Here is a 27,088-nt window from a genome sequence, read left to right as displayed (position 1 = left end):
TAAAAGTCTTGGGAAGATCAGAAATTAAAGGCCCATACCTAAACATAGTAAAAGCGATATACAGCAAACCAGTAGCCAATATCAAATAAATGGTGAGAAACTTGAAGCAATCTCACTAAAATCAGGGACTAGATAAGGATGCCCACTCTCTCCTTACCTATTCAATATAGTACTGGAAGTACTAGCCAAAGCAAATAGACAGAAAAAAGAGGTACAAGGGATACAAATTGGAAAGGAAGAAGTCAAAATAACACTATATGCAGATGATATAATAGTATACTTAAGTGACCCCAAAAATTCCATCAGAGAACTCCTACAGCTGATAAACAAGTTCAACAAAGTGGCTGGATATAAAATTAACTAGAACAAATCAGGAGCCTTCCTCTACTCAAAGGATAAATAGGCTAAAAATGAAATTAGAGAAATGATACCCTTCACAATAGTCACAAGCTATATAAAATACCTTGGTATGACTCAAACCAAGCAAGTGAAAGATATGTATGACAAGAACATCAAGTCTTTGAAGAAAGAAAGTTAAGATCTCAGAAGATGGAAAGATCTCCCATGCTCATGGATTAATATAGTAAAAATGGCCATCTTGCTAGAAGCAATCTATAGATTCAATGCAATATCATCAAAATTCTTCATTTACTCAGAAAGAGAAATTTTCAAATTCATTTGGAATAACAAAAAACTCAGAATATCAAAAAACTATTCTCAACAATAAAAGAACTTCTGGAGAAATCACCATCCCTGGCCTCAAGCTGTATTACAGAGAAATTGGGGGGGGGGGGGTGTATGGTATTGGTACAGAGACAGGAAGGTAGATCAGTGGAATAGAATTAAAGACTCAGAAATAAACCCACACACCTATGGTCACTTGATCTTTGACAAAGGAGCTAAAAACCATGCAGTAGTAAAAAGTGAGCATTTTCAACAAATGATGCTGGTCCAACTGGCAATGATCAAGCAGAAGAATGCAAATTGATCCTTTCTTAACTCTATCTCCATGTACAAAGCTCAAGTCCAAGTGGAGCAAGGACCTCCACATAAAACTAGATACACTCAAACTAGTAGAAGAGAAAGTGGGGAAGGGCCTTGAACACATGGTCACTGCAGAAAATTCCCTGAACAGAACACCAGTGGCTTATGCTCTAAGATCAAGAATCTACAAATGGGACCTCATAAAATTGCAAAACTTCTGTAAGGCAAAGGACACTGTCATTAGGACAAACGGGCAACCAACAGAATGGGAAAGGATCTTTGCCAATCCTACATCCAATAGAGGGCTAATATCTAGTATATTACAAAGAATTCAAGAAGTTAGACTCCAGAAAATCAAATACCCCTATTTAAAAAATGAGGTACAGAGTTAAACAATTCTCAACTGAGGAATACCAAATGGCTAAGAAGGACCTAAAGAAATGTTTAACATCCTTAGTTATCAGGGAAATGCAAATCAAAACAACCATGAGATTCAACCTCACACCAGTCTGAATAGCTAAGATAAAAAACACTCAGGAGATAGCAGATGCTGGCAAGTGTGTGGAGAAAGAGGAATACTCCTCCATTGTTGGTGGGATTGCAAGCTGGTACAACCACTCTAGACATCAATCTGGATGTTTCTAAAAAATTTGGACATAGTACTATCTGAGGACCCAGCTATACCACTCCTAGGCATATATCCAAAAGATGCTCTAACATATAACAAGGACACGTTCCACTGTGTCCATAGAAGCCTTATTTATAATAGCTAGAAGCTGGAACGAACCCAGATGTCCTTCAACAGAGGAATTGATGCGGAAAATGTGGTACTTTCACACAATGGAGTACTACTGAGCTATTGAAAACAATGACTTCATGAAATTCTTAGGCAAATAGATGATGAGATAACCCAATCACCCCCCCCCAAAAACCCACCATGCATGGTATGTACTCACTGATAAGTGGATATTAACTCAAAAGTTCTGATTACCGAAGATACAATTCATAGACCACATGAAGGGAGACCAAAGTGCAGATGCTTCTGTCCTTCTTAGAAGAGGGAACAAAAATATTCACAGGAGGAAATACGGAGACAAAGTTAGGAGCAGAGAATGAAGCTAAGGCCATCTAGTGACTGCCCCAATGGAGATCCAGCCCATATATAGCCACCAAACCTAGACAATATTGCTGATGCAGAGCAAAGAGGGGTTTAGTTGGGGTGGGAGCACCCTTGTAGATGCAGGGGGAGGAAGGATAGGATAGAGGGTTTATGAAGGGGAAATCGGGAAAGGGAATAACATCTGAAATGTTAATAAATATATTCAATTTTTAAAAAGAAAAATAATATGTATAATAAAAGTAAAGCCTCAAATCAGTAACTTAATGATGCTTTACAGAACAGAGGAGGGGTGAAAGAGCAAGCTTAACCCAGACATAACAGAAGAAAAGAAAACTGTGAGTTAAGAGCTGAGGGTGGTGACCACACACTAATCACTGCACTTAGGAGGCAGAAGAGGAAGAACAGGAGAGCCAGGTCATCTTTGGGACATAGTTAAAAGCCAGCCTGAGCCACATGAGTACCTGTCTCAGAAAATAAAAAAATAAAGTAAAAACTTGAGATAAAGTCAATGAACCTCAGACTTCATTTGAGAAGATTAACACAACTGAAAAATCTTTATCTAGATGAACAGAAAGGGGAGAGAGAAAAGGAAAGGGATAAAGCAGAAATTTCAAATCATAAGCAAAGCGGATGTTTTATTTATGACCAACAGAAAGTAACAGAACTGTATGCCACTAGACTAGGTGACCTAGATGAAATGAATAGTGTAAATTGACTCAAAGTGAAGTAGAAAGTCTACACAGAAGTGTATAGCCAATAAAAAGGTTAAATGGGTAATTTAAATTCTTGTAACAAAAACTTCAGTGCCAGACTTCCCACCGGTGAACCAAACATTTTAAAAACAGTTAAAGTTTGTTTTTATTACTAGTTTAAAATTAATAAGATAGAATGATAATTGACTTTTGTAGCTTAAGTGATTGAAGTGTGTGCTATGCAAATTATATCAGTATTTTATAACGTTCATTTTTAAGTATCACTGTTGTAAATCTAATAGTTGCTAGTGTTTTATTCCTCTGATGTGTTAACTTGCCAGGGTTGTTACTAATACCAAGTAGCTTACAAAAATGGAATTGATGTTTCAAGTTTGAAAGCAAAGATTCAGCATCTGCATGGTAGGAAGGCAGCTTCTTGTGTGTTCTGATGGTCCTTGTCCTGTCACTGTGTGCCTAGATAGGGCAGATCTACCACTACACTACTCTGTTCCCCAGCTATGAGATCCCTTTAGAACTTGTGGTTTCTCCAGGCCACGTGCTTCTGCTCCATTTTCCTTGCACCTCCTCTTCTTCAGTCTTCCCCTTTCTCCTTCCTCTCCTTGCCTCCCTCCCCTCCTTCTCTCTTTCTCTTTCTCTAAAACTTTCAGTTCTACCTTTCCTTTCCACTGCCTAATCACCAGTTCTAGCCCATTAGCCTTTATTTTATGAGTTAAAATGGGGAGGGGGAGTTCACATGAAGTCACTGTGTGTGTGATTCACTCCTGGTCTGATGCAGCACCTCTTGAGGAAGCAGAATTAACATCAAAATACAAAGAACACCAGGGCAATCCACAACAATTTAGGTTCCTTTTTGGAAAACAGTTGCATAAATGTAATAATTTTTAGTTTTCCTTACAATATTCATTTCTGTTAAGCTTCATATGCTAATCAGATATAAGAGTGACATCCATTCTGTTAATAATATTTCTAAATTTAATAGATGAATTTCTGTTGTTTCACTATAATTATTTTGTCTGATGGCTTGAAATACTTAAACCTGAAAAACTTACTGAGTTCTCCCATAGTTTTATTGTGGGACTTGAAGTAATACTTTGGATTACTAGATCTTATTAAGTACTTACTAAAAGCAAGGGTAGCTGCTGAGAGGGTCACTTGGACTTTCACTCTATTGAAGCAATGATTTTATTAATGTGTCCATTTCTATTGTTACTGGCAAGGAAACGTCTGCTTTGCAGCAGGGTGTTTTTACTCATCATTTAATTTCATTTTCAGTGTTTTATTTGGCTTTTTGAATTCTTGAATAATACATGAGTCATCTGTAATTTAAATTAGTGATCTTGTCAAACTTTAATTTCAGGTGAAATTTTCTCTGAAACTTCTTACACATATTTGTTGTGCACTTCAGAGGTGTGTTCGGGTTCTGCTTCACATGCATAGAAGCAGGAAAGGGAAATGAGCATGTAAATTCGGACTGGAGAGGTTCAGTGCTTAGCACTCATTGCTCTTCCAGAGAACCCTAATTCGATTACCAGTATCCAGATTGGGCAGCTGGGAACCGCCTGTAACTATGGCTCCAGGAGAGTGAGCACACAGATATGTGGCATACAGACACACAGGCACACACACAGACACATAAATAAAAATTCTGAAAGAGCAAGAATCTGACTTCCTCTGACTTTTCACACACAGAGACTCGTGGATAGTCTGTGTCTGGGTCATGGTAAATATTCCTTAGTGAGTGGCCACACTGCAGTGAGTGCCCTCTACCATTGTCTCTGGCCCACACCAGTTCCTTTTGTACTCTTTAAATTATGTGTTTCACATGTGAGAGAGAGAGATGTTGTTTCTCTACATGATGTCAACAACTATCATCAGTTGACTTAGTTAGGGTTGCTGTTGCTGTGATGAAACACTACGACCAAAAACATCTTGGGAAGGAAAGAGTTTATTTGGTTTATGCTTCCATATCACTGTTCATCATCTAAGAAGTCGGGATGAGAACTCAAACAGGGCAGGAACCTCAAATTAGGAGCTGATGCAGAGGCTATGGAGGAGTGCTGCTTACAGGCTTGCCACTCATGGCTTGCTCAGCTTGCTTTCTTATAGAACCCAAGAGCACCAGCTCAGGGATGGCACCACCCTCAAACACTGCCTTTTCCCTTAATCAATCACTAATTAGGAAAAGCCTATGCATATATGTTCTTTTAGTTTAAAAATAATTCTATTGCTGTACATTTGGGCATAAGAGTGTTTAAAGAATAAGAATGACCCCAAGAAACTAAAAAAACAGAGAACTCTTAGAATTTCTACCCTTTGTGTTTCTGCTTATGTAGGTCACAAGCAGAGCCTTCAGACTCTGCATATCTTCTCTTTCTTTTAAAATATATTTTATTTGAGAATTTCATACATGTACACAGTATATCTTATCATATCTATTTAGACTGTTTCTCTCAAACTCCTTTCAGAATCTCTCACTGAATCCCATGCCAACTTCATGTCTTTTTATTCAGTACCCACTGAATCCAATTGGTGCTGCATTCATATACATATGTAAGGTCACTCGCCAGCAAGGGCAGTTTACCAGAAGCCAGACTCTTGAAGTAAACTGACTCTTCTTCCCCCAACAGCCGATAGCTTCTTCACTATGTGTTAAGCCTTGTGAGCCCCTCCATGATCAATACTGGAATTTGGGCTGACTTGGTCCTAGGAAGGTCTTTAGAAGACAGCCACAGCTGCTGTAAATTCATGGGCACAGTGCCCTGTTGTGTCCTTGACACTGGTGAAGTGCTCCTTCCCACCTGTCTCTTACAGATTTCCTCCTTCTCTTCCTTAATGTTCTCTAAGCCCTATGGGGAGCAGTGTGATATAGATGTCACATTTAGAGGACTTAACCCTCGCACATTCTCTGTACGTTGATTGACCAGTCATGAGTCTCTGAATTAACCACTGCCCACTGAAAAAGGACACTTGTGCAGTGGGGGCTGATAGCTGCATGGGTATGTATAGGTGAGTATGGAGAAGACAGCAGGACGTCCATTCACAGCACAGCAGTAGGTTTTCACTAGGGCCATGGTTTTGGCCCTGTTTACAGTACTGGGAAGAGCTTCTTTCCATAAATCAGGCCTTAAATCCAGCCCAAATGTAGTTAGTTACACCTGTGACATTAATACAGAAAATCTTATCCTAAGTTCTAAACTAATATATTTTAGCCAAAGTTTACCTCCTCCAGCTTGGTTTGATGGCTGTCTTGGTTGGTTTTTATCAGTTGAACACAAACTTAGACATATCTGGGAAGCAGGAATCTTAATTGAGAAAAATGCCTCACAACACTGATCTGTAGGCAGTTCTGTGGGGGTGTTTTCTCAATTAATGATTGCTGTCTGGGGGACCAGGACAATGTGTTCAGTGTCAGCCTCACTGGGTTACATAGGAAAGTGGTCCTCACTCATGGCCTCTGTTTCCAGTTCCTGCTTCCAGTTCCTGCTTCCTGCTTTGACTTCCTCAGTGACAGACTATGACCCGAGAATCCTAAGCTGAAATAAACCATTTTCTCCCCAAGTTGCTTTTAGTCATGGTGTTTTATCACAGAAATAGAAACCCTAACTAAGACAGTAGTGCATGCCAATCACCCAAGTACTTAGGCTTTGGGAGCAGAATGAATGTGAGGCTAGCCTGGACTACATAGTGCGTTCCATCATGGTCTAAGTTAAGAGACATGCTTTTTCCTAATGATATAAAGATATTTTGACATTTGTCATTTCTTTCTGTTCAGTGACAAAAGCCTCTTTTCTTTTCTTCTTATACATTCTAACTCAACCATGCCTTCCTCATTTTAATCTTTTAAATCAGAACATGAGTGCAGTGCAATCTTTTTGACTGTTGCTTATCACATATAAGATGATTACATTTTTTTCTTAAGCATATATCAACAATAATCCTAGATAGAAATTTAAATGTTGTGTTGGTTAGGTTTCATCAACTTGACGTGAGCTAGGATCACCTGGGAAGAAGGAACCTTGATTGAGAGAAGGCCCCTGTCAGAATGCCTATAGGCATCTATCTGGGACATTTTCTTGATTAATGATTTGTATGGGAGGCTCCAGATCACTTGAGGTGGTGCCTAGCCAGATAATCCTGGATGGCATATGTAAATGTAAACCTGGGGAGGAGTATTTCTGTGCCCCTTTTGCTCCCAAGTGATGGCAAGATGTTTCTACACCCATTCTAGCCCATTTCAGCTCCCAAATAAATGACCCAGAGACCTGGTATTTTGTAAAAAGGGCTTCAAGCATTATGCTGGGTGCATTCTGAGCTATTCTAACCAGCTGTGCTGTCTGCTTTCCAGCCACGCGGTCTTTACCTGCATTTGAGTCTTGCCCTGGCTCACTTTGGTCCACCTTTATCCCCATAGTTGTTCTCTCATACTGATCTTATGGTGAATCCTCCTGGTCCATTTCCATGGTCACTCCACCTCTCTTCCCTCCCTTTCTCTGTGGTCCCTTTGGGACTCCCTAACAGAGATTGGAAGTTCTGCCCCAGTCTCTTTTGCCCATCTAATTGGTTGATCAGTTCTTTGTTAACCAATCAGAGATGATGGAAAGCAATTTTTACATGACACTGAGACTGAAGATGCCAAAGTCTAGAATACAACCAAATGTTTGGGCATAGAAATTAATATCTGAAAGCACAGTGCACAAAACCATCTCCCAACGTGTATAAGAAACCAGGCAGAGCAAGCCAGTAAAAAGCACTCCTCTGTAGTTCTGCTTTAGTTCCTGTCACCACAGTGTCACCTGTCACCTTGAGCTTCTGCCATTGCTTCCTTCCATAATGAACCATAACCTGCAGGGTGTAATAAGCCTTTTCTTCCCTGAGTTGCTTTTGGTCATGGCCCTTATCATAGCAACAGGGAGTAAACTAGAACAAATTTAAGTTAAAAAATCTTATAAATGCCAACAAAAAGTTTAGATTAATTTCTGATCTTAATATGCAGGCTTTCTAAAATATCAGAGACACAGACCATAAAAGCATATAAACTGAGGAAAGTATTTGTAATATATGGCAGAGAAATAATTACCATATATATTTTTGAGTGAGAATATTTATAAAAATGGTATACCAATATAGTCCTTAACACATTATTTTTAATCTTTTGTTATGTACCTAGCAAAAACAAATTAGTTATTCACCAGGAATATGCAGCATAGAGCATCAGCAAGAGATAACTAAACTGAAAACTGACTTGGAAAAGAAAAGTATCTTTTATGAAGAAGAAATATCTAAAAGAGAAGGAATTCACGCAAGTGAGATTAAAAATCTGAAGAAGGAGCTGCATGACTCAGAAGGCCAGCAACTTGCTCTCAACAAAGAAATTATGGTTTTAAAAGACAAACTGGAAAAAACCAGAAGGGAAAGGTAAGAATCAAATTATTTTCTCAACTAGTAAATACCTACTATGTGTATGTTGTGTGCCAGGTCCTAGGAAACTCGGGCAATCAGCATATCCAAGTTCCAGCAGGGAAGAGGCAAGGTTGCTAAGCAGGTAATCTAGTGCAGCATGGTGAGAGAACAGTGGCGGGAGTGTGGAAGCAGCCCAGGAGGTGCCAGAAGGACCTTTGAGGCTTGTGAACTGTCCAGGAGAACACACCTTAGCAGCACCTAAAGAGCTAGGAAGAAGTAAGCAGGGAATTGCCCAGGAAGAGGTGGCAGAATGTGCTAGGACCTAAAAGAAGGGAATGACACACAGTCATTACTTACTCTGCTGAATATACACAGTCATGCTACTAAGTATGGTGGATACACACATAGAAAAACAGGAGTGGTAAGAGATGAGACTACAGAGAGAAAAGAAACCCACCCAGGCAAAATTGTGAATTAATGTAAGGCCTTTGCACTTCATCCTAACAGATCAGAGGGAAGTTACATGATAGTGCTTATATTTTGGAATGGTCACTTGCTACCTTGTCTATAACAATTTAGAAGCTTCTAAAGGAATCCAGCTATAAAATAAGGTAGTAGTTCATAGTGTTGAAGTTGGAGGAAAGTGTGGTAGATTTAGAAATTCTGCAGAGAAGACAGACTGCAGGACAGAAGGTAGTGGCTGTGTGAGAGAGAGAGAGAGCAGGAGGAGTCTTCGGTAGCACTGAGGTTCTAGGTTTCAGACAACTGAACAGATGTTGGCATCTGTCCTTGTTAATGATATTGAAGCCCACATTCTTGCAGTTGGGTGCATTCTTAATGACTGTAAAGTACTGCTGTGGTAGCATAGGAGTGAGCAGACTGAGCAGAGTCTCTGTTCTCAAGAAGCCTGCACTCAGTGGTGAAAGACAATAAAGAGGGGTAGAGCACATTACAAAATCATCTGTGCCAAGAACAAAACAAAGGAGGAAAGAAGAGATGGCATGCTGGAGGACGTTGTATGAAGAAGGTGACTTCCCAGTAAAGAATAAGTAAAATTTACATTTATGCTACTGTATAAAAGCATTGTACACAGAGGCGAGCCCGCCCATCTGTTCACCTCTTCTCTTAGGCATTTAGAGTGACTTACTTCTAAACAGTAGTAAATCAGTCTTGGCCCATAAATATGCTTTATCATATTATTCTCTGTGCATGCTTGTGTCTAGATGAAGGAAGAGAGAAGGGCTGGGGTCATCTGTTGACTAACAGCATGAGTGTGAACTCCAGGACAGAGGGGTGGGATGTGGACAGTCCAGCTGTAGGTAAAGCATCAGGTACATACAGCCAACCAGAATGCAGTCATTTTCAGTGAAGTCACTTCTGCTGTGGCATTTTCTACTGTCACCTGTAGACTCAGAGGACACCTGCCATGGTGCCTGTTGAGAATGTTAGCCTCCCTCTCACTGTGGCAAGAGAAGTGTCTTCTGAGTATTCTTGGGAGACACGGTAGAGAGTGGCTGAGCAACTAGGAAGTAGAGCTAGTCTAGCCTCCTTGTCTGAGCAGGACAGACACTGCTCTTTGGTGGGTAAGTCTCATCAGAAGCTCATTGATTCAGGCTAGCAGTGAAAACTCACATCTAATTATTGAATCAATGAATTGAACCACAAATCCTAGATTGTACATTAAGTAAACTTGGCTATATTTGCTCTGACCATCTTTGGCTTCTCATTCTTAGAATTCATGTGCATATGCTACTCCCTACTTTTCTCTATATACATTACAGAAATGTCAGTTCTTCTTTGTGTAAGTCCCTTTGTTCACAACTGCACTTGGTCTTGGCTGTGGTCCTAGCTCTTATGCTGGGGCTTGAAGACAATGATGATAGCATAGGACTTACACACAGTCAGCACCCCTCATCTGGAAGTAGCTGCTCTTGGGTGGTGACGATAATGAAAGGTGCAGCGTGCTCTTAGCTTCAGCTGTTGCTGCACACAGGTTCTTACCTGTCAGCACCTGTGCCTTCTAACAGGATACGCTGACAAGACTGTGGTGCTGTGCACCAATCACTTCAGACAGACGCCAGGTGAGAGCCACCCTACACAGTTAAGAGATCTGCACTCCTTGAAACTATTGTGAGACCTAGAGAAGACAAAGGAACTACTTTGGACTAAGGGAAAATGAGAAACTGCCAGGCACAGCCTGTGTTTTTAAATTCGCTTGGGACTAGATAAGAAACAGACAGTACTGAGGTGATGGGAAGCTTAAATTGAGAAGAAGATTTGGTAGTAGTGCCAATTGGGACAGGTGCTTGGGGAAGTTAAACATGTACTTGACTTTAGGAAATATAGTCTGAATTTTATAGGTCAGAAGAATAATATCTGCACCTGTCTCTTAGTTGGTCAGGAGAATACCATATACACAGAGTAATCCAGCAGCTGATAGACAAAGCTTATTATTGAGACATCTAGGCAAAGAGACACAGATTCTTTGTACTGTGTTTATAACATTTCTGCTACATTGAAATTATTTCAAACCAAATATTAAATATCAAAATTCAGATAATTATTAATTTCTAAGTATTAACCATCTTTACTGATGTTAATAAGCTAGGAAATAGCCAGATTGATCTTAAATAAGGCCCCATGTCTTTACATTTTATAAAAACAGATGCAGTGTACAAAGAAAGTACCTAACTTAGTCCTATATTAATTTGTCTTTAACCTCAGTAAACATGATCAGGTGGCAGTTGCTCCCCCTGTCATTTTGGTAGCACACTTATCATTGATTGTGTAGTCTCTATTAGTTGCTTTATCCCAAAGAGTAATTGTGATATTACCATCTTTTAGTTTCCTTACAGATGTATCTGAAATTAGTTCACTTACTAATTTTTTTCTTCTACTGCACTTAAATGTAAACTCTACAAGCAGGGCCTGTTTGTAAAACTTATAAGAATTTATTTGTTGACTATAAATAACAGATAATCTAAAAATATCTGTTAAATGACTGAATAAGCCAATATATCACTCTTGCATTATAAAAAGTTAATATTTCATTTTTTAAAGAGAAAGTCTCACTATGTAGCCCTGGCTGGCCTGGAATCCACTGTGAAGACCATGCTAGCCTCAAACTCCAAGACCCCTCTGCCTCCTGGGTCCTGGGACTAACAGCACCACCATCCCCAACACACTGTACAGTCTTGGAAAGGTTTTTTCATGAGATGTGTCCTTATGCATCAACATACTCTGAGTTTACACTGATTTCTACAGATTTGCTATGTAACTGTTATACAAATATTTTTCTCACTTGACTTTTGACCCAGTTTCTTTTTCTGATTTTTGTTTTGAATTGTGTTAGTCAAAGTGAAAGGGAAGAATTTGAAAATGAGTTCAAGCAACAATATGAACGGGAAAAAGTCTTATTAACTGAAGAGAATAAAAAGTTAACGAGTGAACTGGATAAGGTGAGTGGCTGGATCTCTTTTGTTGGAGTGCATGCTGGGCATGAAGCACTGTGGTTTATACCATGATTGTCACTTTATAGTTGCTGTGATATTTAATGATGGCAGTGTTTGAATGACAAGTTTTTACTATACCCACTTGTATCAGACTTTGTTTTGCCTTCCTGAACCTCTCCCCATCACCACCTTCTATTTGAGATAGTGAGTGTTTCTTGTAGCCCAAGCTGGCTTTGAACTTATTTTATAGCTGATATTAACCTTGAATTACTAATTCTCCTACCTCTACTGAAGTTACAGTTTTGCACCACCGTGTCAACCCTTTTGTGTGTGTTGTATATGTATGTGTATGTATGATACATGGCTGGGACTTAGTGCTAGCAGTAAATTAACTAAAGTTAGAAACTGACAAGTCCTAGCAGCTGCACCTAGCAATGGTGAAAACAGGGAGTCTTCCAGTCCATCCATCAGCAGGCTCAATCAAGATCAAAGACTTCCTGCAGTTTCTCCTTGAATGTAGCTTGTCAGATTCCCTTCTGCCTGGAGTGCCTGCTCTGTTAGGGAGGATAATCTACATTATTCACTGTACTGACTTAAATGTCAGTTTTACCCACAAATACCCACACAAATATTTATAATGAGAATTGACCAAATTTTTGGGCTCCTTTATTTCAGTCAAGATGACATATAAAATTTAAAACAATATGGTTTCTCAACATGTAAATAGTTCTGTGAATAGCTTTTCTTATAAAAGTTGTCCCTATCAACATTTTATGTTAGAAAGGCTGGCCTAGGATCTCTGAAGCTGTACAGAGAACAAATGCAGCAGCTAATGACAGCTGGGGACCATTGGTCATGAAATGGGTGGATAGTAGTAGCATGGGATTTGTTTTTAACTTAAAAACTTTTGTACATACTATATCACATACATGAAAACTTTCGTACATACTATATCACATACATGAAAACTTTTGTACATACTATATCACATACATGAAAACTTTTGTAATACTATATAACATACATGAAAACTTTTGTAATACTATATCACATACATGAAAAAAAGTCACCAGGCATACCAACAAGCCCACACTATCAGTGAAAAGCCAGCAGGAGGATACAACAGCACAAAAACAAAATTACAAAATAAGAGAAAACACAAGGCAGTCAGTGTAAACAGAAGTGTGAGAGTTCTCTGCATGAAATGTGTATGTCAATGTTAAAATAACTGTATTATATGCTCAACAAAGGAGATATAGTGAAGAATTTGAACAAATAACTGCATTTTATACAGAATAATCAAACAAAATTTTGAAAACTTAAATTACCAAAATACTTAAAAGAAAGTTTACCAACCTATTGGAAACAGTAAATATACAACTAAATAAACAAAAAGATTAGGCTTGGACAGGGTTTCAAAAAATAAAAAACAAAACAAAACAAAAAGGGGGACATAAAAGTGTGGGAGACATGATGAAAAGAATTAACGTGCAAATATTTCCCAAAAGAAGAGGTGGGTGAGACTGTTGCAGAAACAATATTTAAAGAATTAACGACCTAGATTACCCAAAGCCTCTGTGTGTGTGTGTGTGTGTGTGTGTGTGTGTGTGTGTGTGTAAACAGGCATACATTTTTGAATGCCAGAATCTATAAAGCTGCTGAGTTACAAAACTGCCCAAAGCAGGAACCAATATAGGATCCTAAAAGCAGCCAGAGGGTAAAAGAAAGAAAGATGAACCTCAGTAAGAGAGAAGAAAAGAAACCAGGAGATAAGAAAGGACACTTTCCAAACACTGAAACAAAGTAACTGCCCTTGTAAATTGTTGAATGTTAGTTTCATAAAGAAACCTGCAAATAAAATAAGTAAGACATGTCAAACAATTGTCACTTTCTCAGTGATCATTATTTTACCTAACAAACTTAGGTTCAGGTTTTTTTGTTTTGTTTTTTGTTGTTGTTTTTTTCCTAAATAGAATTTCAACAATAAGAAGTTTGTTTTCAAATATTTGTATGCGGTTTGTGTGTGTGCACACAGTAGATGGAGTGGAAGCTAGAAGTTGGCAATGGGTATGTTCCTCAGTAGGTCTTTCTCCCATGCCCACTCCCCTTTCTTAAGCTAAGGTCTCTAGCTGAAATTGGAGGGAGCTCACTGCTTCAGGTGAACTGGATGTCTCTCCTTACTCCACTCTGTGCTGGGGTTGCAGATGCCAAATGCATCCTGCCACACTGCCTTTACATGTGTCCTGAGACCCAGAACTCAGATGTTCATACTTGTGCAACAAAAATTTATTGACTGAGCTATCTCCTAAGCCCAAGTTTATATTTAGGTACAAAATGTTTATATTTAAAGTGAAAGAGCCTCATTTAAAAATAATATACATTACAGATAATTTTATATAATTAAAATGAATTTTTCCCCTGGAGTATGAGTGAGAGAAGGTTGCTGTTGGGGAGGTGGGGTGGTTGTTGAAGTTGTGTGTTGGGCTCTTGAGAATTCCCTTACTTTTTTTAACTGTTACGTACATTATTTTATTTCACTTTCTTCATCCTTTTGAACTAGTACTCATTTGTACAGTTTCCTTTTATATTTAAGATAATCCTTATTTTTATTTTATGTATATAGATGTTTTACCTGCCAGTATGTCTGTACATTGTGTGCATACAGTGCCCATGGGGGCCAGAAGAGGTGTTGTATCCCCTTGCTCAGAGTGCTGGTTGTTCTTCCAGAGTATCTAGGTTTGATTGCTACCATCTATGTGGTAACTCACAACCATTTTTTTAATGTGCTTGTTATTTGTAAGAATTTTAAAAGTTACCAGGACATTTGCAGAAAAGGGAGGCTGAAGTTAGGGAAGAGAGGATTTGGCCTGAGGAATTGGGTAAATTTTTTCAAATTGATGACTATTCACAATTAAGACCAATTTCATGTAGTTCGTGGCAAAAGGCAAAGAAAACAGTAAATTTTAAAGTGTTCATTGTTATCAAATTCTTCCCTGTGTCTTCGGTGTGGTGTAGAATAGTAAGAAGACGAACAATTTTAGTTGACGGTTATGCATTATTAGCTGGGATGTCAAGTGTCTAATACTGTACGCAATGTCTTGTTCAGCCACTCATGCCTTCAAACTGCCTTCCAGATAACTGCCTTGTATGAGAGCTTAAGCTTGCGAAACCAGCACTTAGAAGAAGAGGTCAAAGATCTAGCAGATAAGAAGGAATCAGTTGCCCACTGGGAAGCCCAAATCACAGAGATAATCCAGTGGTGAGTGCTCTCCAGAGTGCTGTTGGGGGCAGGGCTGTGGCTGGGTTGGTGTGACTCTGAGTTCCTAACACCCTCACTGTCTTCCTTTGAAATGAAAATAAAGTTACTTTAAGCTTGTAAAAATGGAAAAGTAAGCCTTCAGAGAACTTAAGAAACACTTTCTTTTGCTTTTGATGTTCCCTAAGATTAAAACTGCAATATTTATGATTGTTTTAAGAAACTCATAGCTTGAGAACAATGTAAAAGATGAACAACACGTGTTTATAAGTATAACCTAGAGTTCACATATGGCACTTTTAAGGTCTTAAAAGATTGGGGCCTAGCTTCACAAACTATTTCCTACACTCCGAGGACTAATTTTGGTTATTTGGCCTATGAATTTTGTCATCTTCATTTATTAAATAATTGTTTTCATGTTTATAAAGGTTTGCATCTCCTATATCACATGGAGAAAGAGGAACCCAGTGGAGACTTTTATTTCTTAATAGCTTTTATATTTATTTAAATCTTTATCCATTTTAACCTTTATATCAAAATAGCTAGTTCCTTTATATATCTATAAACCAATTAATTATTTATTGAGGATTTTAGTTTCCTATGATTATTCAGCTTAATCAATTTTCTTCTTTCCTTTATCAGATTTCTAATAACCTTCTTATATCATATATCTATACTGACCTAACTTTTGATAACTAATCTTTCCTTACACATGTGCCCAGATAGTGGAAGTTTACTTGTGCTCCAGATAACAAAAATGTTAGTTTGTTAGTATTTAATTTCTGTCTACACCATTAGATTTATATTCCTAAAGGGAAACATTTTAACATTTAGCCAAATTTATATAAGAGCTGAACAATAGTAAAGGATAGAGCTGGAAAATTGCTTTATTAGCTGGTGTTTCCAAAGCCTGTGGTCCCATACTGCACTGTTTCCCAGTGAGGAGGACAGTGGGTAATGATCCTGACAACAGAAGGATATTTTATTCACATATTCATTCAGTAACTCAGTTGTTTGTCTTAAAGATGGTTTCACCATGTGCTCATGGTTGACCTCAAATTCTTGGTCTTCCTGAAGAGAAAAGGAACAGCATCTGAACCCTGCAGGGAAATAACTGCCGTCTGAAGATGTGGAGCACTAAGGATTGTGGGGAAAACCTCACTGTTGCAGTGGAGCATTGTGCCACCATTATGTATTGGCCCATAAGTCAATTTGGAATAGCTATAGAGAGTTCAACAGTAGGAAATCTATTTGTTTTTAAGACTTATTTAATTTATGTATGTGGGTACACTGTCACTCTCTTCAGACACATCAGAAGAGAGCATCAGATTCCATTACAGATGGTTGTGAGCCACCATGTGGTTTTGAACTCAGGACCTATGGAAGAGCAGTAAGTGCTCTTAACCTCTGAGCCATCTCTCCAGCCCCAGGAAATTTGTTTTTTAAAAGTATGTATGTGTGTGCAGTAGGCTAGACATCAACTTTGGAATGTTTCTTCAGACACTGTACCCTTCTAAAAGTATGATTTAACAAATTTTCTGAATAAATCATACTGATTTTTATTATCTCCATGACCTTAAGATGATAAATAGAAACTGGACTTGGATTTCTTTAAGTTTTAACTTTTATTCTTTCATTATTACTTAATTAATATTGTTAGAAGACAGGGGTGCTTTATTATAACCCTGATTTCTACAGAATAGCATATTTAAAATTTCCTAAATTCAGTATACTTCAGCTTTAATGAAAGTATGTGTGCTTTGTGAGGTAAAATATGAAAATCTAGATAATGAGAAAACTTAGTAGTCTTCAGAAAGCTTTATGCTTGTCCAGTGTGAGATGTAAGGGGCATCTGTGGTTCATGGTTGATTACTTTCTGTCAAATGTAATAACCTGGGCTTCCCCAAACACTGCCAGCTTCCATGTGTACCTAACTGAACAGTTAAATCTGTTCCACCTCTCGACAGGTAGCGGCAGAAGTGTGGCCAGTCTTTTAAAGGAGTTTTCTAAGTATTTCTTTAAGTTTTTGGCACTTGTTTTTTAATGAAGCTTTAAATTACATATGTCACTGAAGTTTTCCTGTGTTTTACTTTATCCTATGTCCACGTGTGTGTGTGTGTGTGTGTGTGTGTGTGTGTGTGTGTGTACTCTAGGGTGAGCGATGAGAAGGATGCTCGGGGCTATCTTCAGGCCTTAGCTTCTAAAATGACTGAAGAATTGGAAGCGTTAAGAAATTCCAGCTTGGGGACACGAGCAACAGTAAGTTCTGCCGTCTCGTACAGAGGCTCATCTCTTTAACAAGCAGAAAGCACACGACAGTCTGACTTCTGTATAAGTTCTCATGAGAAATATTTTAGATCTTTATAAGAAAATACAACACATTACTGTCTGCTCTTATTGTATGGCTACTTATTATTGAAGAAACTGAAAAGAAAAAACAATTATTTGTTTATTTATGCATATTTACTGTTATTTATGAATTTAATGAAAATGCATTTTCAAAAGTTGTGTGTCAGTTCTACTCAGTTATCAGTGATATTGCTAATAAAATGTCTGTTGGGTTTACTTGTGTTACAAAATTTAATCTTAAGAATAAAATAGGAGGGAACTAAGACTTAGCCATATTATTCTATAGGATATGCCCTGGAAAATGCGTCGTTTCGCAAAACTGGACATGTCAGCTAGACTAGAGTTGCAGTCTGCTCTGGATGCAGAAATAAGAGCCAAGCAGGCCATCCAGGAAGAGCTGAATAAAGTCAAAGCATCTAACATCATAACAGAATGGTAAGGACAATAACCTAAGTCACTACAGTACTTTATAAGCTTGCTGAGAACTGTGAAGGAGTTACGTGTTTATTTGCCTACCTGCTAGGGGGTTTGTTGTTGTTTGTTTGATTGGTTGGTTGGTTGGTTGGTTGGTTGGTTGATTTTTAAGCAAAAAAAAAAAAAAAAAAAAAATGCTGACCAGAAGATTGGGAATACAGTTCAGTAGCATAGTGTTTGCCTGGCATGCCCAAGGCCAAAGGTCTGCTCCTACCTCCCTGACAAAAGGGAGGACCAAAAAGGTGTGGGAAGATAGCTCAGTCATTAAAGTGCTTGCTTTATCAGCATGAAGACATAAATTTGAGCCCCACATTTTTAAAAAGTGCTAGGAGCCATAGCATCTGCCTATTATCCCAGGGCTGGAAAGAGAGGAAGAAAAAGAAAGAGAGACAAATGAGAATTCCAGCTCACTGGCCAGGTACCTAGCCAGATCAGTGAGCTCCAAATTCAGTTGATAAACTTTGTCTCCAGACCTAAGGTAAAGAGCTGCTGAGGAAGACACTGGTGTTACCCTCTGTCCTGTACATTTGTGCACACACAGAGACACATGAACATGAAATGGTGACCACAAAAAGTTGTGAAGATTTGAAAAGCAAAGATGTGGTTCTAGGTAACGTCTCATACAGCCTTGCTTCCTTCAGGCTTATCCATAGATGGATTATTACTTTTAAGTAATAGTTCATTCTTTACTTTTATCCTTATATGTAATATTTAGTTAACTCAATTTTTTTCTATTAAATCTAAAATTTTCTCATATTCTATTTAGAATGAAACTTTACCATCAGAATGAAATACAAATATCTGAAAATTGGGACCTCTACCATAGGTCTTTTGCAAATGGTCATTTTATTGATGTTAAATTTTGTGGATATTTGTTTGGGGGTTTGAGATATTAAGTTTTGTAAAGGTAAAATCATTGTGATTATTTTCCAGGCTCCTTTTATTTATTTAAAAATAATCAAACGCCTAGTATCCAGGGCAGTTAACTACTAAACATATCCCCTTGATTCTTGTCATAACAGTAAAACAGATTCTATTTTAGATACATAAATAAGGAAACAAAAGTTTTTAATTGGATTAGATATAAAGATGGTTCAAAAATAAGTCACAGGACTGGACAGATGGTTTAGCAATTGAGAGTCCTTAATAGTTTTGCAGGAGACCAAGATTTGATTTTCAGCAGTTAGATCAGGCGCACACCTCACAACTGCCTGTCAGTCTAGTTCCATAGGCTCCAAAACGCTGGGGCCTCCTTAGGAAATCTGTTTGAATGTGGTACACATAAACTCACACACACACACACACACACACACACACACGCGCGCGCGCGCGCACAAAAGAAAGATGAATATGTAAATCAGTTAGTGGGTAATATTGGAACAATAATAAGTTAACAGTAAAAATGAAACTATAAATTTAAAAATCCTTCTGGCTCAAAAATATCAACTTCCAAAAGCAGGAGAAGAAACACAGGACTACAAATTTAGTTTTGAGTGATTTGCTGCCTTAAGACTTAAGCTATAGTCATTTTTTTTTTCTCATCGAAGGGCAGACACACTCCTGTTGAATTATAAACTTTTTGATGTAAATGACACAAACATAAATTGTGTTTTAGTTAAATATACTTGTAAAGCATTGAAAGAGAAATTTTTCTGGAGATTCTGTAGTAACCTCACATAAAGAATTATCAGATGCCATTGTCAGCTTTCTCTTGCTTTACATTGCAGTTTACATATCTGCTCATAAAGCAGAGCTGAGTCAGATTGAAAGTTATAAAGGTGCATATGCTTAGCTACATGGCAATGTATGGAGAAAGTCAAACAGGATTCCAGAATTAACCTTTGGTTTCATAACACTGTCAAACTTACTAATTCAGCTCAGGGTCAGCAGAGGGTTCTATACAGGCACACAGCACTTCTCTGCTCAGCCCTTGGTCACAGCACAGCAGCAGGATCCTGTTCTGATGCTGTCAGTGCCAGGGGTTGAGCTAGGGCTTCCTTCACACGGGCCAGGCAAGCCCTCTGCTACTGAGCTGCATCCCAGACCAGGCAGCCACCATCCTTACGGAAATGAATGAGCCAGGCTTGCTTTACTAATTTGTATAATAGCAGTGGCAGGTTGTATCTGTCTGCATGCAGTGGTCAACCATCTTCTAATTTAGCCTTACAGACATTTAAACCAAATAAGCCCAGCTACACAAAGCTAATGACTGTTTTCCTTTCCCTGCTTATTTAAGTAAACTGAAAGATTCAGAGAAGAAGAACTTGGAACTGCTGACCGAAATTGAGCAGCTGATAAAGGACACCGAAGAGCTTAGATCTGAAAAGGGTATGAGAGCGTGTTTGCATCAGCACTTGCTGTACTGAGTGACGTTGTTGCAGAAGAGCCAGCTTACTGCATAGATGGAGAATTCTTTACATTAGCAACCACACATGCACACACCCTTGAGAGTTCATACAAACACCCACACACACTCATGCATACACACATGTGCATAGATTTATACATGCAGACAGACTGTTATGTATTAGTTATACATTATATTAACAATTTTTAATTACAAAAAATGACCACTTTGCCATGAATTTGACTGTTATTTCAGTGTTAAAATATACTTCATGAGTAACTTTTGAGTTGTGATAAAAGTATTTTGGATGTATTTATAATGTTCTCACACGTCATAATGTAGTCACTTCAGCTGTGGTGCTGTATGTTAACATTAGAACTTAGTGAAGAAACTTGAAAAGGGAGAGGTTGTTTTGGGGACAGAGTCTTGCTGAGTAGCCCATGGTGTCCTTGAATTCAGAATTCTCTTGTCCACTTCCCTGGAGTGCTAGGATTATTACATTTATTAGCACTTTCTGTGTGCCTATAGTATACAAAAATCTTGTGGATACAGGAAGAACGGTCAGGGAGACAATATAAAATAATTAAGATGACTAACTCAATATTAATTATTTTAGTAATGAAGAATTATTTGTTGTGTTTTTTCAGGTTGATGCTTACATTGTTTGTCCTATGAGATTTTCCAGAATTTATTAGTATTTTCTTGAGAACTTTTGTTCTTTTTACATGGACCTAGCTCAGAGCATGTCATAACCCTGATATAAAATTATAAAAATTCTTATATAATTTTTCCATAATGGAGACATTACAAGGGTAATAATTTAGTAAAAAAAAATTCAGAATGTGACTTATTTTTGTAAAGAGACATTTTACATAAAATTACCAAAAATCCATTTTTCTGTCAATGGCCATCATCAATTACCAGATTAATATGTGGTCTTTGTCTTTGGCTAGGAGTTTATTTTTCCCATATCCATAACACAGAGAGGGTTGGGTCTGGTTTGGTCTTTCTGTCTTGTTATACTAAGGAGAACAGACTAACCACATAAAATTGCTAAAGTTCTTCATGGCACCTTTTTTTGGAGATTGAATTTCTTAATGACAAAAGTGAGTAAGAACTCAAAATACAAGGATCAACCGCCCTGCCAAATGATCATGCTTAATTTTAATTTATAAACAGTGGAGAAGTATATTAAGGAAGAAAAACTGTATGTAATATGAGTGTGGTCCTAAAAGCAATTTAACCAGAATGACACCTGTGCCAAATAAAACTAACAAATCAAATCGACTTCATTCTTTTTAGATTATATCCAAATCTAGAAGACTTTTAAATTTCTGGCACATTGCTTTATGAAAGCATGTTAAAAAAAGGCTTTGTTATTCAGAACATTGCAGAATCTCATTATGTTACAACATGATATGTGTTATATAATTGAGTTTACAAAATGATGGCAAAGGCCTTTTCTATACTTGGTTTACTATCTTATTCCCAATATCTAGAAAAGTATCTACTATAACATTTATTTGTGTGTGGGGGCGTGCCTTGGCATACATACAGAGGTTAGAGAACAACCTTATAGGATTTGGTTCTCTTTCACCATGTGGGTCTTAAAGATTGAATGCAGGTCTTTAGGCTTGACAGCCGGAGCTCTTAGCTGCTGAGCCATCTCAGCTGTTGGTAATAGGTTCATAATAAGTATTGTTGACTAAATATCCGAACTGCCTATTTGATAATTATGATATATTAGAATAATATTAATGTTGATTGGGAGATGACTAACTGTGTAAAATGTTTACTTTGCAAGCATGAGAACCTGATTTCTGATTCTGAGCACCCACATTTCCATCACCTAAAATCCCAGCACTGAGAGACAAGGTGAAAAAAAAACAAAAACAAAAAACAAAAACAAACGTGGAGTTCACTGAACAGCCATTCTAACCAAATGTGAGCTTTAGTTTTAGTAAGAGACCATGTTTCAAAAACAAAACAAAATGGAAAACAACAAAGGAAGATACCTAACAATTGACCTCTGACCTCTAAATGTACACCCATTGCCATGCACCCAAATATAGATGCAGAGAGCACCTTCCCTGTGCTAGACAGAGAAACACAAACCAGTTGACAAGTCTTCATGATAGAAAAGTCAAGGCTGCACAGTGGGGGCTGGAGAGATGGCTCAGCAGTTCAGAGCACTGGATGGTCTTCTTAAAGACCAGGTTTAATCTCCAACACCCAGAGTAGCTCACAGCATCCTGTAACTGTAGTCCCAGGGTTCTGATGCCCCCTTCTGGTCTTCACAAGCACTGCATGAGACATACATGAAGGAAAAACATATATACAAAATTGTTTAAAAATTAATTATGATAGGTTATTTCTACTTTATCTCCCTTAATATTCATTATTATCTTTACATTTTGAGAACTTTTAAATGTATATAAGTGTATCATAGCCAAAAAATATATGTATATTTTTTAAAATTCATTTAAGAAAAAAATAAATTTTGGATTCTTCATTCTTCAGTTAGCTAATAACTGAAATAGGAAAAAATGTATTTAATTATATTTCATGAATGCTGAAATGATTACTTTTTAAAAAATTATATCAGAAGATGTACCTCGTTTGGCTAGTAAATGAATTTTTTAAAAATCACAAATAAACAAGTTTCTAGTTTTATATTTTTTTCAAATTACCCAAAAGATTGTTTTATTTTATTGTGATGTATTAGATCAGTGGCTCTCACTCCTAATGCTGTGATGCTTTAATACAGTTCCTCATGATGTGGTGTCCCACCATAACATTATTTCATTGCTACTTTATAAGTGTCATTGTGTTACTGTTATGGATCTTAATGTGAATGTCTGATATGCAGGATAAAGATGTCTGTGAAAGGGTTGTTCCACCCCCAAAAGGGTCATGAACCACAGGTTGAGAACTGGTGTATGAGATGGAGAAGTTAACCAGTGACTGAAAGGACTTTCATGTAAACTAATCTAGTTTAACTGTTGAGACTGGGAAACACTAATGTATCTTTGTTTTTTGTTTTTTGTTTTTTTAACTATGTAGAGTTAATAAAATCAACCTTTAAACATAGTAGTTTTTTTTTAAGCTTTAATAGATTGAGACAGGAGAGGTTGGTTATCCATGAAAATTATTTTTAGTTCTACTTTAAAAAAAGAGTTGCCGCTGTTTTCTAGGTATAGAGCACCAAGACTCACAGCATTCTTTCTTGGCATTTTTGAATACGCCTACCGATGCTCTGGATCAATTTGAAGTAAGTAACTGCTCTGTAGACCCTCTAGGGTCTGTTTACAGTTCACTCTGGGACCTGAATTTACTTATAGTAAAACTTTAATTGCAGTCGCATAAGAGAACCTTGCATCATATAAATAAATGAATAGAAACATGTACAGAAGGAATGTCTGCATTCTTATGGAAGTATGACCACATATGTATAAAAACACCTAAGAGTCTGAAACCAAAAGCTGTTATTAGACTTAAAAGCAATTTCTAATTTAATCCCCCCATCCTCCCTGCCTCCCCAAGAAACAGTGAAAGCAGGGCAAATCCCAATTCTTGAAATAATCTTCCTTTTCTCAAAAGCTCGGAGGCACAATAAAAATAAGTGGAAAGCAAGAGCATGCACTCTAGCTCACTGCCAGCTCTTGTTCCAAGTCAGTTCCTTAAGGAGTGTGCACTAAGAACGCTGTTGATAAGTGTTAATCTACTGTGTTCTGAAATAGTGATAATGTAGCTCTTCGTCATTCTTTCCTTCTTATTTAAATATTTTACTGGAAAAAATATATTATCAAAGTATGTTTTATGTCAGAAAATATAAGTTTTTGGTTATGGCCTTGTGCAGCAAATAGAAATTCTGGAATCTATGCGCAAGACTTGGCTCTAAGCACTGGAATGTGCCATACACACAGATGGCAGAAGCTCGCTCATGGTTCACATTCCACCAGCAAGAGTTAGGAGCAGAGACCCTGATGCCCTGGTTCAGTTGTCATTTTCAAAAGTGCACCATTAATTTAATTAGCTGTGATTTGCCATGTACTGCCATTTTATTACATTGGGGACAGTAACTGAATTTCATTTCTTGGGGAAGGCAGGAAGAATCCCTCTTGGAGAAGTAATCCCTAAGCTGACAGTGGTGACAGTAACTGCTTTTCTCATTTATTTATTTGAACAAATGTCATTTGCCTTTCAATTGTTTTACAAAATTTTGATTTATTATTTGTTTGTATTAAATTGCTTCATCCATATTTTCTATTTTTTTATTGCTGAATTCGTTAAATAGGATTCCTTTTCTTCTTCCTCATCCTCACTGATTGATTTTTTGGATGACGTAAGTCTTTGATTTTCAACCAATGCATCCTTCAGTAAAAAAGATCAGTGAATTGATTTGAAGAATTTGCCTAGTAATGCAGTCAGTTTTAGAAATATCACTTGGAATATATGTGAGCCAAATGCTTCCTTCTTATAAACATGATGGTCTATCATTATCAAATGTAATGTAGTAAAAAAAAAAAAAAAAAACACTTTTAAAAAATGCTTTGGCCTTTGGCAATCTGTGTTTCCATTCTTTACAAGAAAGCCTGGAATGCTTGCTTACATACTGTCTCTGTCCCGGATAAACTGCTCCTTTTGTCTTTCATAGTTTCCCTTTTACTCTCTCCTTTTCTCTTCAGTACCTGCTGTTTCTGTGTTGTTAGTTTCAAAGAAGAAGCTTCTGGTGGAGTAATTTAAAAAGTGACATTTCAAGAGTTAATGCCTCAGTTTTATCCTAACACATTAGGAATATAAATTAAATTTTAGTGCAGACAGATTTCTAATGTGCACAGTGATTTTACGTAAATATTCATACTGTGTGCCCCACTTGGCTGCATTAATATATTCTATCAGAATTAATTGTGTAGATGTAACACTGTATAGGTTCCTAGTAAGTGTGATGCATCCATTCCCCACCTGCACTGCCTGTTCCATTCATTTTCTGTTCTACCTTAGATGACTTGGAATCCTTGATATCCTGTTGAACATGCAGACTCTGCAGAAATTGAACAATGAAAAGAGTTTAAATGTAAACAATGTATATTAAAACATTTTTAAATAAGGGGAAATTCATTAAATATTTTATTTCTAATATTTTGTTAAAGTACAACAAATAAAGTACAATTCAGAAGATGATTACAGCATAATTTTTCACTGAAAAATTATTTATATTTTTTCAAATTCACAAACAATAAGGAGACTTTTTGGTGTGTTTCAAAATATACCTAAACCTGTTTCCCTCCAAAATAGAAATTTTTGTTGTTCTTAAAACATTTAATTATATTGGATGACTGCAGTAAAATTGAAAGATGACTGTCCTGAGAGCACTACGCTGTATTTGTTACGCTAGAACAGTCACATACTTTCATTATCACAGTCGACAACTTGAGTCAGTTGCCATGGTCTTTTTACCAATAAACGATCTTCACTTTTCCTAAACAAACTCTCGCCTCCATCCTCTGCTTTCCCATTAGCACTTGGGTTGTAAAACCTGAACAACTCCACAGAGATCTGCGTGTCCTGAACGCCCTGAGATTGCTCCTCTCTCTGTAATGGAAGTACACCCAAGTCATACCCATTCCCAGCCAACTTACCCTCTCAGATCCCAGCCTAGAGCTGAGTCTTAGAAAAGGGCAGAGGGGTTCCTAGTACACGGTGAAAGTGAGCTGATGCACAAACACTGTGGGTTTCAGTGGGGCTTGTTTTGGGTTTTTTGTTTTGTTTTGGTTTGGTTTTGCTTCACACTTTTCCAAGGCAGGAGTTGCCATTCTTCCATTGTTCTGGTAAGCCTCATAAACTGCCTATTCCACTTTCTAGCATGGAGTTTGAAAGAGATTACCTGGCCTTTCAATACCTAGATTTGCTCATCTGACAAATAGTTGGAGTTATGGTCCTAGTATAAACTACGGAGTTTATAGTCTCATAAAGTGGTTTGAATATTTAAAGGAATTGTATTATGCCTTTGAGAATTGCAGTCTATTTCCTTACTTGGGTTGGTTATCTTTCTCTTCACCTTAGGCTCTGTCTCTTGTCTGCGAGTGTTATTTCACTGACATGCCGCTGTCCTTGCTCCTTACATCTTAGCCATTCAGTCACTAATAATATGAACCACAGCACCTTTTTTTGGAATTGTCAAATCCCATTACTATTGGAAAATGATAGTGTTCTTTTATTAGAGGAAGAGCTAATAGTGAGCTCCCATTTAAAAGCCATTTTCTGTTCTTAATTTATAGTTTATTATATAACCTTCTTATTTCTTTTGTTCATTGTTTGTAACTATGACCATGTTTCCCAATATTAGCCATTCACTCATTTTATTATTAAAGTCATAGAAAATTATGTTTAAATAGTAGCATTAAATCTTTGGTATGTTCATGTTTCACATCCTTGATAACAATGCTGTGAAACACAAGTTCAGCAGTAGCTACTGTTGTTAGGTATTTAGATTCTTAAGGAGTAATTGAACCTTGGTTATTCTTTATCCTACATCTGGCTATATTTTGCATCTTCCTTATAATGTGTGACTTTCCCTGCAGTAGTACGTTTTGGTTCTTAACTAACTTCAAATACCATCCTTCTGGTCATCCTCTTCTATCTTCTATTATTGCTATAAAAAAGAATGTTGAAGGACTAATGTTTAATGGCAGCCGGACCTTCCACATTTAGGCCAGAGGAATTACAGGTTTAATTTGGTGTTGTGTACATATCATTGATCGTCTCAGTTCTTCCCCATACACACGTGCAGGGTTACCTTCAGCGTTCTTAGTTTTGTTATTGGTAGTCCTCCCTCCAAGTTTACCTTCTGCTCTCCTACATTTATTCTTTGATGTGAGCTATTAAAATTACCATTTCATTGTTTAGAACAACATGGAACTAGTCTCCTATTCACGGATTTTCCTGAGATTGTTTTGTCTGTTTATTCATAATTGATATAAATGCTGGAAT

At 37.4% G+C, this 27,088-nt stretch overlaps 1 protein-coding gene across 9 annotated transcripts in view; it reads left to right on the top strand.

Moving 5' to 3' along the window:
- The window catches only part of CDC42BPA (CDC42 binding protein kinase alpha), a 207,116-nt gene that overhangs the window by 137,783 nt on the left and 42,245 nt on the right, over window positions 1–27,088 (top strand). For all 9 annotated transcript variants that reach the window (XM_080927474.1, XM_080927480.1, XM_080927479.1 and 6 more), the window contains 7 exons: window positions 7,985–8,232; window positions 11,570–11,675; window positions 14,804–14,928; window positions 17,079–17,184; window positions 17,561–17,709; window positions 19,985–20,076; window positions 23,290–23,366. In XM_080927474.1, the coding sequence (XP_080783600.1) occupies window positions 7,985–8,232; window positions 11,570–11,675; window positions 14,804–14,928; window positions 17,079–17,184; window positions 17,561–17,709; window positions 19,985–20,076; window positions 23,290–23,366 (903 nt within the window). The remainder of the gene's footprint in view (window positions 1–7,984; window positions 8,233–11,569; window positions 11,676–14,803; window positions 14,929–17,078; window positions 17,185–17,560; window positions 17,710–19,984; window positions 20,077–23,289; window positions 23,367–27,088) is intronic.

Source organism: Micromys minutus (assembly GCF_963924665.1).
Source record: "Micromys minutus genome assembly, chromosome: 1".
Taxonomy (NCBI): Eukaryota; Metazoa; Chordata; class Mammalia; order Rodentia; family Muridae; genus Micromys; species Micromys minutus.
The sequence above is the reverse complement of the archived record's forward strand: the minus strand, read 5'-3'. Positions and strand labels throughout refer to the sequence as shown.